Source organism: Lepisma saccharinum, chromosome 19, assembly GCF_977018435.1.
Source record: "Lepisma saccharinum chromosome 19, izLepSacc3.1, whole genome shotgun sequence".
NCBI lineage: Eukaryota > Metazoa > Arthropoda > Insecta > Zygentoma > Lepismatidae > Lepisma > Lepisma saccharinum.
This window is the reverse complement of record NC_139247.1, coordinates 50,481,807-50,497,124: the sequence shown is the minus strand read 5'-3', so window position 1 is coordinate 50,497,124 and position 15,318 is coordinate 50,481,807. Positions and strand designations below refer to the sequence as shown.

At 37.7% G+C, this 15,318-nt stretch overlaps 1 protein-coding gene across 2 annotated transcripts in view; it reads right to left on the bottom strand.

Moving 5' to 3' along the window:
• The window catches only part of LOC146002854 (uncharacterized), a 30,163-nt gene extending 16,989 nt beyond the window's left edge, over positions 1 to 13,174 (bottom strand). For both annotated transcript variants that reach the window (XR_014443763.1, XM_083140848.1), the window contains exons 1-2: positions 12,972 to 13,174; positions 1,737 to 2,916 (exon numbers count right to left, since the gene is read on the bottom strand). Coding sequence is in view for 1 of the 2 variants with exons in the window: in XM_083140848.1 (XP_082996974.1) it covers positions 1,739 to 2,916; positions 12,972 to 13,050 (1,257 nt within the window). In the remaining variant the exon portion in view is untranslated. The remainder of the gene's footprint in view (positions 1 to 1,736; positions 2,917 to 12,971) is intronic.
• Between the last annotated feature and the right edge of the window lie 2,144 nt (positions 13,175 to 15,318).

The following is a 15,318-nucleotide window of genomic DNA, read 5'->3' as shown; positions in this document are numbered from 1 at the left end:
AAATTTTTATTCAACACAGTATAATACATGTTTAACGTCACTTACAGTGACGGCCCACAGTTTCCATGGTTTAACAGACAAACTCAAGTATCTATAATTTTGAATATGGTAGTAGTTCATTTTTTTTATGCATCAATCCTGGCAAATACGAATCTCTGCACAACTGCTTAATTCAGTCCATGACAAGCCTGAATAGTTCATTCACCTCAATTCCGTGACTGCAATGGGTTTGCCTTGCAAGATGGAACTTCATGTTTAGATATTTCAAATACCTAGGGGTCAATCAATCCATATGAAGTCATACAACATGGTTGCTTGACCATTTTTAAAAAAGTTTATTTCTTGTGTGGTGTGAGCCTCATATATAGACAGTTCAGAACCACTGTTATTTTATTTTTACTATCACCGATTTGAAGATGGCAGGCATTTTTTTATCATGGTGCACGTCATTTTCTCCATTCGTAAGCATCAGCGGCAACATTTTTATCTCAGCTCTGGTAAATCCTACGACAATGAGACAAAATCTGTCATGTTAATTTTCTAAATATTATTACTTCATAATAAATTTATGCTGCAATTTTCCTTGCTATAGTTCAGCACCCCCTGGCGATAGAAGTTTGAAACCTTCAATGGAGAAGCGGGAAGGTCTTATAAGTGCAATGTATGGTTGCTCAAAATGTGTTTACAAGGTAACAAAAAAAAAAAAAAACATAGGAAGCTTTACTTTTCAGCACACCCTCGTATATATACTTTATTGCAGAGCCATTTCAGGATTGTAATGTTGTTGATTGACATTCCAAATTACAGTTTGCAGAATTTTAACACAAAATGTTAATAAGAAATCAATTTAGGCATACCATATTTAATGCAAAGTATTGAATTTTTCACGAGTTTTGTATCTCTTAAACCAATTGAATCTCAAACTCAAAATTTTTACTGAAGTTACTTATCATTGAGTACTGTATTGTGTACAATTTCAGATTTTTAAACAACTGCCCACCAGAGATATTTAACCCTGAACTTGGATTTTCTTAACAAAGAGTACATGTTTATGATCCTGTAGAAAAAAAAAGGATTAAAATCTGGATTAAAGTCTCAAACTTCAAATAATTTTGGCACACACTATTGGTACACAGGTATTTGCACAAAAAAATTCAAGTGTCAAACAAACTGCCTTCCCCCTAAAACAAATGTCCGAAAATGTCATTTTGAGCGATTAAAATACACAATTTTGACCTTAAAATGTATTATGAAGGAATAATATTTAGAAAATTACACAGAAATATAATTGTAGCCTATAAAGTGCTTAACATCACAGATTTTGTCTCATTGTCGTAGGATGTACCAGAGCTGAGATAAAAATGTTGCCGCTGATGCTTACGAATGGAGAAAATGACGCGCGCCATGATAAAAAAATGCCCGCCATCTTCAAATCGGTGATAGTAAAAATAAAATAACAGTGGTTCTGAACTGTCAACATATGAGGCTCACACCACATAAAAATTAAACTTTCTTAAAAATGGTCAAGCAACCATGTTGTATGACTTCATATGGATTGACCCCTAGGTGAATGAATTACATGCTTTCATAGCATGATAAAACAGACAAGGGCTAGCCATCATAAGTATTCTAGTTGAGCATGGGAATAAGATATAAGTCAAGTCAAATTAATGTCAAAAATGTAATCCTTAAATATGATTTCAAAAGCATATAGCCTATGTAAAATGTGTACTTACCATTATAATTCTGTGTGTTCTGATGACGAATCACTGTCGTTGTTCCTTGCTTCCTCACCATCGCTTTTACTGTTGTAAATATTAATGTTGATAACATGCCCTACTTGAACATGTTGTGAACTTTCAATATTAACAGTTCCTGCAACTGCTTGAGGATCTTCAAGAATTTTCAAATCATTCAAAGTTGAAATTGGCAAATTGAACATACTCTCTGCTCCAGGCTCTCCACATTCGCTGTCATCACTTGAAGATTCGTTGTCTGATTCAGGTTCTTTCTCCTGTATTGGCTTTACCTGTTTTTTGTTTAGCTTCCGTTTAGTATCCTTGCTTTCTTTTTGTTCTAAGGCAATTATCTCCTCTCTCAGAAACGAAGTTGCAATTTCTTTTAGCTTATTTTCTTCCTGAAGTTGTCTCAGCTTCCTCGACTTTTTAGTAAATGTGACTGCTATTCGAGCATCAACAATTTGCTTCGGCTTGTTTAATTCAATGCCTGCAATACCTGATATTGCAAGTGGCACATAGACTTGATGAGTCCCATCCTTAAATATTGGCACGCACCTTTCTAATTCGCTCCTAACTTTACGCATTATGTCTTGAAAGACAGCGCCATTTTGGATCCGCTGATAGAACCTGTCCTCAGTAAAGTTTTCTGTGACATAGAACAAGATCTTGTAACTCTTTTTCATCACATCTTCAAATGCTATAAACTGATCGCTCCCAGCAGGAATATTCAATCCACTTATGGTGTAGCCTTTCAGTGAGTATTCCTTCTCCAACCACAACTGAACTTCTTCTGCGGCAATGAAATCCATTTCGCTTGCAATGAGACAAAAATCGTACAATAAATTCTGACATTCTTCTTCAAGCCTATCACAGACAATCTTCTTAATATCGTGTTGCACATCCAAAGACAGGGAAATATTTTGTTCTTCCAAATGCTTATCGAGAACCTCATCCACAATTTCATCAAAATGTTTCTTCTCCACCCCACAACTATAAGCACTTTTATCAAGTATCTGTGGTATGATGGGCTCAGATTTTGCACGCTGAATTTCACTGAAGATATTTGGTTCCTCTGGTACGTATAAATGGAAAGCACTCTTTTTCTCCAATCGACTGTTTCTAGGACTAACTTTAGATCCTTTTGGATTCAGGAACTCCCACACACCTTTGATCACACCTGAAAGAATCACAAAAGAGAAAACATAAATAACTCTTCCAAATACAGACAACAATTACATTTTATAAATTACAAGAGAACAGATATTCATGATTATTCAACTGGTGTATACTATGTTCAGCTCTGTACAAATGTTTCTTAAACTACTTTGCAAGCTCATGAATAAATATATATCTTAAAATTGCAAATAAAGGTACATAGTATAAATTCCATGCACATATATTTTTTCCCCAATGTCTGAAAGGTACTCCACAAAATATAAATCACATTTAAAAACAACAGTAAGTACTTTATTTTCCATTTTATACAGAAAAATGAGAGACAAGTCACATGGTATGGCCAATATGATTTAATCCCACAATAATGTTGATTCTACAATATCACTATTAAATCTTGGTAACATGATAAAAGTGGAGATTGCACAAAAAAGTTATTGCCTTTATAAACATTGATATAAACACAATGTTCCTTCTGTGGCATATTTTCATATATTCTCAACAGTTTGATGCTTCAAATTTTAAAGTTGCTTTAATAAAATAAAGAAAACATAAGTATAAGAAATAAAATTAATTCTCTTGGTTAGTAATTTTAAATGTGCTGTAAATTTTGTGACAAGAAACATGACATTGTAACCTAAGGAACCAGGGAATAACTTGATATGATATTCAGTTATGTTATCAGTAGACAAACAGAGGTTCTGTAGTTAGAAGTTAGAATAGATAAGAACATCTACTGTATTATACAATTACAACAAATTAAGCATAGAAACTCAAGAGCTTTGTTCCTACTGAAACCTTGTCAGTATTTCTTTGTGCTGATCATTTTTTTTTAATATTGATTTTTTTTTAAAAAAAATCGTAGTTTTATATATCTTTTAGAAAATGAAAGGTTAATTGAAACTTACCACATACAGAACCCCCCCCCCCCCAAGTGAAAGGATTGTTAGGTTCCTGTTAACACTGTAGCCTATGTCATATTTTCATTAAAATTTGTTTACATAAGAAAGGCAATGTAATGTTATGGAAATAAAATTGACATTTTTGACCCTTTGTACCCTGCTGGAAATTGGAAAATTTTCCATGGTTTATGAAGATAGATCACATTAGCCAGGTTGCCTGTAGAAAGGGCCAGGGAGGGGGGGGGGACTTGCCCCCATGCATATCTGGAAAGAAAATACATCGTTGTAATTCGAATGGTGAAATTGTACCATGACGGGTGACATGAAAGACACCAGATTAAGCGGTCTCTGATAATATACTGCTTCATGAGAATTTTCTTAACTGTGGGGGAAAAGCATCACCCCACTCCCCCTCACTTTGAGCACTGCTGCCAGCCCCCGAGAAAATATCCTGCAGATGGACTTGCACATTAGTGTGATGTCGTAAAGCTTGAGTCAAAACAAACTTGGCATGTCATGTTTCCCTATGCGATAGCATTGGATTTTCCACCACAAGGAGCCACTTTTAAAATTGTGACAGCAGTTATGAAACAATTTTGTGATGTGTATAGTACATCAATGTTAATATGATCTTTCAGAGAATACGTCAGTATATTACACATACCTTACAGAGTATGAAGTAAAGAATAACTGGAATAAGAAATCAAATAAAGTGAATGCTCCTAGCCAGCGTCCGACCTGGGAACTGCAGTCAATAGCAGGTGCGGTTGGCCCTATAGCGCACAGGATCAGTGAACCCCCAGTAATATACGATAATCACCTCGAGAATGAACAAGAAACAATGTCTTTACATTTTCACATTATTTCGCTAAAAAATCTACACAATAAGTCATGTATTTGTGCCCGTACGTTTGGTGAGAAGAAGAAACCGCGAATCGGCCACCCTGATACAGACCCTTAGTTGAAACCCCACAGGACACCTCGTGCCATTGTGAAAGCTTCGTGCGGGAGCTGAAGCTCGAGGAGGGTATAGGGCAAAATACATGGAACAGGATATTGCAGAACCTATGTCTCCACCCAACGGTCATGCGCAGTTCGTTCTCTCACAGAAGCCACGGAACAAGGCTCCATTCTTGCTGCTTCCTCCCTTCCAGTGTTGCTGTGTGCGGTTCAAGTTTGAAGCGCACACCTTACATATTCAATCTTCTCTTGTATCATTTTTCACCAAACTTCTTGGAATAAATGCAAGATTGTGGCAGAGATGGATGAGTGGAAACAAATAAAAGCTGGAATCAGATGCAATGAATTAAAATAAGGAGATACATTACCAAAATAGCTCGTGCATGCATTCAGAGGTTTTTCCTTAAAGGTGGAAACACTTCGGGTTCGCGAGAGAGAAAGAATGGCTTGAAGACGTGACTCGCTGTCGCTCGGTGTCAATGTTTCAAGTTTGTTAGTTTTTGAATTAAGTGATGCTGCGAGTGAAGCGAGGGATGGACTTTACCTAGGCTATGTCATTTGAAGCAGTGTAGGCGTTGCTGTCCGCGCAGGCAAGAAATGACCGATAGAAATGTACGTAATTAACGTAAACAAACTTCCTTGTCCACTGAAAAAAAGCGTGTGCTGGTCGACCAGCCCCAAATTTAGACAAAGCTGTCGCGTTTCAATGAAAGGGTCTCAGGTTCGATTTCTAGTATGCACATGCCATTAGTTGCCATTTCCCTTTAATAAATGTAGGACCAGTTCTGATTAGTCGGCATGGACGTCCGGAAGGGAAAAAGGGGGCCGCCCCCCATGGAAATTGAATGTCAACCAAAAATTATATATTACCCGCATATAATTTAATTTCAGTCACAGTAATTTTTGGTAATTATTTTAAAAGCATTGAAGTAACTTCAGACTGAAGGAGTGTTTTTTGCCCCTCCTGGGAAAAAATATATTCCTTGCCCCTACTTGAGGACGTCCATGATATTCCAACAAAACTCCACTTTTTTCATAAAGGCACAATTTATTGTAGTTTCAGCCCTACATTTATTCGCACACCCATACTACAAAACCTTATACTCGCAGATGAAAACATTCTGGACAAATCTTTTAAGCCCTCCCCCCATCCTTTTGTTAGGCGAAGGAAGTATATTTTGCGGAAACTGAATATATGTCACATAACTTCAGTGAACCCCCGGGTAAATAATGCACGAGCTGCGCCTGGTCAATAGACAGCACCATTGTAGTCACAGCAGCCAGTCAGCATTGTGGCAGTTGAGCTTTGGACCAGGGATGCTTCGATTTTCTATAAAATAATACATGATTTCCTTACTTCAGATATTCTTTACCTTATTCTCTCGGAGGTATGTGTAATATACAACACATATTCTCTGAAATATCATCTTTATGTAGATGTACATCACCATTTTGTTTTGTATCTGCTGTCACAATTTTAAAACTTGTACCTTGCGATGGAAAATCGAATTCTATCACATACAGGATGACCTCTTTGATCCGGACATGTCCTCCTTTTTAGGTATCTGTCCGTGATCTGGGTGTTTTTTTAGAAATTGGTAAATGTCCTTCTTCTTTGGAAAGAATATAAGCCCAGCATCGAACACAGAAAATGTGCTGCACAGAGAACACATAATGATCATCATTTAAGGCATATCACTTGGGATGCGTTAAGTATTCGAGCAATGCTCACCTAGCATCTGCGAGCTGTACACGATCACTTTGCCTGATTGAATCATTTGTATTACTCTAATATGTTGCTTCACCCTCTGAGCACATCCCAGACTACTGAAACGCATGTGTTCTGTGTTGATTCATTTGGCTTATTTTACTTTGCTTTTCTGCCACCTGGCTAATCACGAAGTTGAGGATGAGCAATAATATGACGATTTCGATGAAGGGACACTCACAAAGATCACCCATGCCTAGGCTGGGATTCGAACTCGGGACACCTGGCATCGTAGCATGCTGTGATAACCACTCTGCCACGGAGTTTGGTCAGTTCCTTTTCGAGTCATACATATACAATGCAGAAACGTGTAGCAATAATTTTGATTATTAAGTATTACAGTAGAGCGTCGATTATCCGAACGTCGGTCAACCGAACGACCGCTTAACCGAACTGTGTACTCGCTCACTTTCAGATATCTGTAATGAAAAAAGTACGTGACTTAGCTGCTCGTAAGCGTGTAGGCTTGCTTAGACAGACCAAAATAAAGGATTTTTTAAACGTTAATTTTGTGTACTGTGTGTATTGTTCATGCAAAATGCGTATGTAATATGTACATATTTTTGTTTAATAAACTGTACCACATACTATATATTCCTACTAAAGTTGCCTTTGTACATTACTTTGTAATACATACTTAAAGAGATGCCTGTTTTTATGAATAAATTTACTGTACAGTACTTCTTTTTGGCAAATAAACATGTACAGTTCGATTATCCGAACAAACCAGTTTTCCGACACCCATGTCCCCCAATTACTTCGGATAATCGACGCTCTACTGTATTTACTTTGAACCTAAAGTGTAAATTCAACAATGGTCTGGCATGAAATTATTTGTCCAGGCTATGGAAAAAACAAATATGAGTACAGGGTAAGGTGGCTGTCACATTTCCCTGATGTTGAAAAAGTGATACTAATGTTAGTGGAATTAATATCATATTTCTTGTCCCAATCTAAACTACCTAAAATTTTAATTAGTTTTTTTTATAAGTTGCATTAACTTATGGAGATATTTCATTCTAATAACCAAGAATTGGAGCAAAATTCTGTCCTTCAAATTATAGATATTCTTAGATATGATTGTCTTTTGTTAAATAATAGATTAGGAGATTGCTTTCTTTGATTAAAGGTAAGAGGATATTAATGAAAAAGATCACCTGAGAAGTATTTGTGAGCAAAATGTTGGTAAGATTTTTTATATTGATTAAATTATGAATACTGGAAAATGTGTTGCCATTTTTTGCGTTGTCCTTTTTTGCCATCCTCTGTCCTCTTTTTTAAATGTATGTGTCTGGTCACCCTAATCACATATGTTGTAATATTCTATGTACACAATTTATTTTACACAGCTCCCCTGCTCCGTATATACATCTTTACATTACAATCTATTAACAACTGCTCCCGGTTGCCTTTTGCTGCATAACAGAGAAATGAAATGCACTTCACAGGACTATGCTCCACGAGCATGCTATTTAACAAGGCGCTTCTCGCAGTTGTATCATGCAAGAGTCGCTACGCAGTCCTCTCATTAAGTGCAGCACATCTTATTTGAACTACGAGCGCACTATTTAACAAAGCGCTAACCTGCCCCCACAGTTTATCACGCAGAGGTCTCTATACATACAGCACTCACTCTCTGTGTATCTCTGTAAAATGCTGTCTCAATCCATCGAGCCCTGTATCGGAGTCTGAGAGCCCATAACAAGTCGGAACCTGGTATATATACCTCCGACAAACTTGCCTGCCCTCAACCATTGGGGCAAGGTCCTATTGTTACTTTTCAAAATGGAAAAGCTGTTGAGAGGAAACAACCATCTGGCTTCCCCGGCTATCGAGCAAAAAGCAACCTAGGCCAGAGCATTTACAAACAACTAGGTCTAAACTTTTATACATATATATTTCCATTTTCCAGCTGTGTGAGTAAAAACCACACAGCACATAAGAAAACATCATGCAGTTGTCTGTTGATGGCACCATTAATATGGTCCATTATGTTGCTTATGAACATTTGTTGTTGTTTTTTAGATCACAGAGATGTGTTACAATGAAGTAATGTGTGATTTTATGTGGTACTATTGAGATCAAATATCTTGTGGTTTAGACACCCCAAAACAAATTTTATGTTACATAAAACATCGAGGTCTATTTTCACTTTTTGAATGTGCATACAACCGATTTTTATGAATAAAAGAAAGTACGTATTTTGGGTAACGGTTCAGATTGTTTTTTCAAATTCTCCTAGCAGAAAGACTAATTATTATCGTAGAATTTTGGAAATCACAGTCACACGAAATTTGAACATTCCTTAAAGTAATTAGCACAGTTTGGATTCGAGAAAAAACTTATTTATGTTGAAAAAACAAAAAAAATTAAAATACCTTACGCAAGCATGCATGCTTCCCATGGACAAGGTATTCTCCGTTAACAAGCAACAGTAAGTATCGTATACTAGTGGGAATGAATGTAGAAGTAAATCAGAACCTTGGGAGAATGCATTGAGGGACTTAATTTTCATGTTAAGAGAACCAAACCTGACCTGCCTAACCTAACCATGAAAGCATATATTGAACAAAATCTGAAGTAATCGCTAAAACTCCGCAGTATATGTTCTCAGACGTAAATCGAAATCGAACAATGTAAAAATTGCATTCGTAGCATGATGAAATCACAATAAAACAAAAGGAACTTGGGCCCTAATTTTGTTATGAATATTGGGCAGTATCATGGTACTTCATTGAAAAATTTTGAGACTCATCTTTGTACAGCTCATCTGTTCTGGGTGACAAAAGCCACAATCACTTCACTCATGTATTTAATGCATTTTGGCATGCAAGAACAAATTTGAAATGTCTTTTCCATGGACAAGGTATTCTCCGTTAACAAGCAACAGTAAGTATCGTATACTAGTGGGAATGAATGTAGAAGTAAATCGGAACCTTAGTAGAATGCATTGAGGGACTTAATTTTAATGCTAAGAGAACCAAACCTGACCTGCCTAACATAACCATGAAAGCAAATATTGAACAAAATCTGAAGTAATCGCTAAACTCTGCAGTATGTGTTAACAGACGTAATTCGAAATCGAACCATGTAAAAATTGCATTCATAGCATGATGAAATCGCAATATAACAAAATGAACTTGGGCCATCTTTTGTGTGCCACTTGACAAATTTCAACTGTAACCACATAATGGAGAATGCCTACTTTCAAGGTATGCATGTATATTTTGTGACTGGTTTTCTTTTAGATATGATCAGTTTTATTTCGTTGCGAGTGTTGGGTTTGATGCTGATCGTAAGCTTCAAGTTTTTTGGGGGGCTAGGAGTGTTAAGTTTAGTGTCTTCTGCATTTGGACGTTTTTTTATTTATTATAATTAGTCAATGGCGTCACGTGCAGTTCACATACAGGTGTTCACAATAAAATTTTTATACTCAATGGAGATTTACACCTCTCCCTTGTAATTTCATCTTCAATTGAAAAGTCAGAATAACAGTTCAACTTATTTTCAACAATTTCCCCCCAAAATCAAGCTATATTTGAAGCAATACAAGACTTTTTATTCAATTAACACCCTTTTAATTATGTAATTTACAATTAGTACTGGCTAGTGCAAAATAATTAGTATAACATGCAATCTCAGGTATGTACAATGCAAGACTGCCATATTTCGCAATCTACTTTCTATTACACCGACCATATGTTAACCAACGACGTTCATTCAGCATTGCAAGCAGTTGCATCGTTAAAAGGGACAGAGGGGAGGATGCGTCCAGTAGAGAAAAAATGTATTATGTGTATGTAAGATATTTGGATAGTATACATAATGTCTCACTGCTCACAATAACTCAGTTGCGATGCTTGAGTGTCAGTCAATGTGACATTGCTTATATTCCTTCTTCCCTCCTGTTTCATATTTTTCCTCCAAGCATCATTTTGCCATGGTTCAGAGAGATTGATTTTCGATCATTTCAAGGGTTCCAAAACTTATTTGCTTCACGGTGCCCTTAGTGCTTCAAGATCTTTCCGCAGCACCCAGAATGTACCCCTCTCTAACACTTGCAACGCTCAGTTACTTGTAAGAGTGCATGCCTTGAAATAAAAAATTAAACACGTATTTCAAATTCAGAAATATTTCATATGTACAGGGCTCGAAAAATCCCGATCGCCAGCCTGGCGACTGTGATCTTTTACTGTATTATGTACGAAATTTTGAAGATTCTTTATTCTTTATTTCCATGGGTGAGCTTCAGACTGATGCTGTTCTGCCACCTAACCCATGTCATGGAGTATGGTCAATATTTAAGCACATGTTGCATGCATCTGTTGACAAAATTTCGACCTGCTAGTGTTGCCATTTACGGAGGATGTGTACCAAAAATGGCACTTTTTCACCACTCAACCCATAAAATCGCCAGTCAAAAATCTATCAAATGCTGCACATAATCAATATTGGTCGCAAGTGACAGATTGGCATGGCATCCGACATCTAATTATAACCCTTTGATAATTTCTTACACATTTTTCTCACTCAAAAATGCATTTCTGGAAAAATTTTAACACTGCCTTTCGCGCAAGTGTGGCGTAAACTGACATTTTTTTAGCACTGAAAACTATCTCAATGGATGAGACTTTATAATGCAGAAAACCCGGTGTAAATATCTCTTACGCTTTTCAAGATATACATTTTCAAAGTTTGGGTTGCGTGACTTTTGAAACACTGTAGTATGCACAATTGCTAGTAGGTGGTTTCCTGGCGCCTAGCTCTGAAGAAGATTTTTCGAGCACTGCATATGTAAAAATGTACTAAATAAGCACATATTTGAAACATTCATAGCATTGACTAACAATTCAGTGAAAATATTGGATCATTTTGCAGCACCCCTGTAAGTAAATCACGGTGCCCAGAGTGCCGTGGCACACACTTTGGAAACCACTGATTTATAGCGTATAGTAACATCTGTTCATAGTCGTCATTAACATGTTTACCAGTCGTCGCCTTGTAATCGAGGGGTTCCAGGTTCGATACCCGGTGGAGGCACAAGTGATTCGGATCTCACTTACAACTGTAGGTCCAGTCCCGATTAGTCTTACTGCGCATAAGTGGACTTAAAACACCAAATCAATCAATCAAACATATTTACCATCCTTGATCTTATGCATTGCACGAAACGAATCCTTCCAGAAGCAGTATTTTGGAAGCAAGTCATTTATATATGTGCAAATGGTAACAAACGCCCAGGATGTGACCTTTGTACGTCCATGCATTCGAGTAAATTGATCAATTACAAGAACTGTCCGATGAAAAAGAATAAGAATTCTCTTTTAGATATATTTACCTATATATTTTCTAAATGTATCTATTGCAAGCAAGACTACTTACTGATTTGCCTGAATAAGTGGCTAAAGAAGGGGCATGTTTAGTGTGTGTTCTTTAGCCACTTATTCGGGCAAATCAGTAAGTAGTCTCATTTACAATAGATACAATTGCACACGAACTCGCTCCTGAAGGATGACCGGCCGAAGCCTATAATTGAGCTCTAGATATTACACAGAATATAAAATGCTCACTGTGGGTCATATAATTGAACACTACACACCAGCGCACAATGCACTTAATAACGATATCAAGAGAAATCATTAAAATTAAATGCTACATTATGCAACTATGTAGCGCAGACCATCTCGAGTCCCCCTAGACATGCCTTCAATATGCTGCGCTCTGGTGCCGAATGCAAGAACTATTGCTGCTTGCTTCAGGGCTCGCACCACCATGTTCGCACAGTGCAGCGAACATTTTCGGGGTATAGTGGCCAACAGCCCCTTAGCTGCCAGTTTTATGCAACACTCACAGCAATTGTGTTCAATGCAATTTGTGGAACACCGTGGGAGTCAGTGTTACCAACTATCTAAAAAAAAGTTATTAGACGTGAAAGACGTTGTGTCAGAGTAAATTGTGTGTATACTCGAACATCAAAGAAGGATTTTTTTCGAATAAATATAAGTATATGTGTGTGTGTGTGTGCGCGCATTTAATATGTACGTAATTTAAAACATATACATGAGTGTTTACGTGCTCATGCGAAAATTATCAGGCGACGCGCCTGATTAAAGTAGTCCAACATTGGAGCTGTTGTGTTCTTAAGCTGGACACACAGTACTTAGGAATCAAAGGTATACCGGAATAAAATTACTGGATAATTTGTAGTTCCGTTACCACGAAACAAAAATTCTCGAGGGAGTACAGGTCAAGAGCTCTGTAAAATCTTGGGGGGGGGGTTCTTTTTTGTGATCTGGGTTCATAATTTGTTATATTTGGCATCATCCTATGATTTCTCGGATATACTCAAATTTAGCCAGTATCCCTGTTCTTAAGTTTTTTTATTATTACAATTAAGATTTGTTATAGGTTCGGTGTAAATGCACTTACTTGGCTTCTTTGGTTTGGTTACCACAGTAGAATGATTCTGTGAATCGTCCACATTGATACATGTCTCTGGTCCATTCATGTTGCTGTCACGAATCGTCTTTTTAAGCTACAAATATCAAGTCACTTTCTATAAACATAATAATTATTATTATCGTGCAAGTTGTTTTGTGTGTGCAATAACTTCCTGGCACTTCCTGGATTGCTTGCAGTGATACCAGATTCATTTTACTGTACGCACCACAGATTAGCTAAAATAATAAGGTAGTGTCTGCTGCCACGACCTTTTTCTGCTGGAACCTCAAAAAAGATGTGCGTGGCAGCAGACTCGGTCTTTGTTTTATCGTGATTTCATCTTGCTATGTATGCAATTACGTCTGTAACACATACTGTTAAGTTTTAGCGATTACTTACATAAAAATGTTTGAAGATTAGGTCCCTTAGCATTCTTCTAATAATAAACCTAAATGCTCTCGTAGTTAGGAGGTTCTGTTAGCATTAAAATAATATCGCTAAATGCTTTCTAAAGAAAAAGGTTCTAAATTACCTGTACATCCATTCCCACTAATCATAAACATGCATTTCTCTCGTCTTAATCAGTTCATAAGATTTGTAACATCATCTTAGCAGACGAATTACCTGGCAGGCTGCTGACACGCGCTTGGATTGTACATGGAAAAAAGTTCTTCCCCATAAGGCTTTAATAGGAGCAAGTAATGCAGGAGGGTAGGCAACACATATTGCACCCTTCGATGATCGGGTGATTTTGCCTGTCTTAACACCGAGAAATGTGTTCCACGATTAGGTCAACATGACAGGAAAGCAAAGAGGGTCACGTGACTATTGGTTACGTGGAGTGTTGTGCTTCTCCACGTCCCCAGTTCTTGATCCACATTGCAGAAAAAGTAGAGCTGCATGCAATATATGAAAATAGGTTGTTTTCAACTACACGCTTAATTATGATTTTCCCAATTGTAAATCTATCAGACGTGTCTCCCGATTTAGTCGGGACAGTCTTTTACTTTGAATTCCTGTTTGTCTTAGGCGTAACTTGACGGGAGCAGAAAGGGCATTTGTAACCCCCCCCCAAAAATCAGGTTTCTTAAAGCTGCTAAAACAGGAATTAAATACTATGATTTGACGCGTCCAAAAAAAGTATTATATTGAAAGATTTTTCCCAAATACGTAGATAGCAATTTAATACTTTGAAAGTGTCTCAGATTTGTTTATTGTCACAACTTAGTGTGGCACAGGTCTACTACAAAAGTGGAATTTCGTAACAGAAATATGAACCCACTCCTTTTATTTCGTAGCCGATTTCATCTTGAAACTGAAATTAAGAATATTAGTTAACAATGTCATTGGTAAACAATAAAAAAATGTGTTAGACCCAATTCTTTAATACCTTATCATAATCTTTATCGCAAGTTCAAATTTTCTTGTAAGTCCACTTTATGCAAAAAAAAAAGGTAAAGTTCTCACCTGTGCTTGGCGCTACGCCATGAAGGCGTATAGGGGGTGTGGGGGTAACGCCCCACACTTTCTTGCTTCGTTCGTGAGTGGGGGTGATGTGATCAGCATCACGCCGCCCCACACTTTCTTGATTCGTTCGTGAGTGGGGGTGATGTGATCAGCATCACACCCCTGACCGCCTTTACCCCCAGGGTTTCCCCCAGGTACCCATGTCATTCGACGCTGGGTCGGCGCTGGGGCCGCTTCCAACGTTAGAAAAGTTCCCGGGCTTGAACCGGCCGGGAATCGAACCTGGGGCCTATAGCACGGTAGTCAGATGCGTTACCGACTGAGTCCGGCACAGATAGACTAATCTGAAGTGCATACAGTGTAAAGTGGGATCCGAACCACTATGTGCGATCACCTGGTATCGTACCCCAGACCCTTTGATTACAAGGCCTTACCACTACGCCATCAGTGAGGCGCACACAATCTTTGTATTTCGACCTTTTTAAACCTATATGTATCATATAAGAGGTTGTTTAACGTTGCTATGCCTCTATGGATTATATTTAGCCAGTATTTGAGCACATAGCGTCAGGTCTCATAGAATATAAGCTTATCTTCAATGTTATGGTTTCCTGTCTGCAGTAGAAAAACTGGCAGGTTCCCATAGCTTTTCTTTCAATAGTCTTCCAATGGTTGCATATTCACTCACTCAAATTTGATTCATTCGTTTCGAACACAATCCCCGATGGCGCAGTGGGATCGTGGGCGCCTTGTAATTAAGGGATCCCGGGTTCGATACTCGGTGGAGGAACATAGTGGTTCGGATCCCCCTTTAAACTATAGGTCCATTCACGATTAGCCTAACAGGACATAAAGTGGACTTAAGACA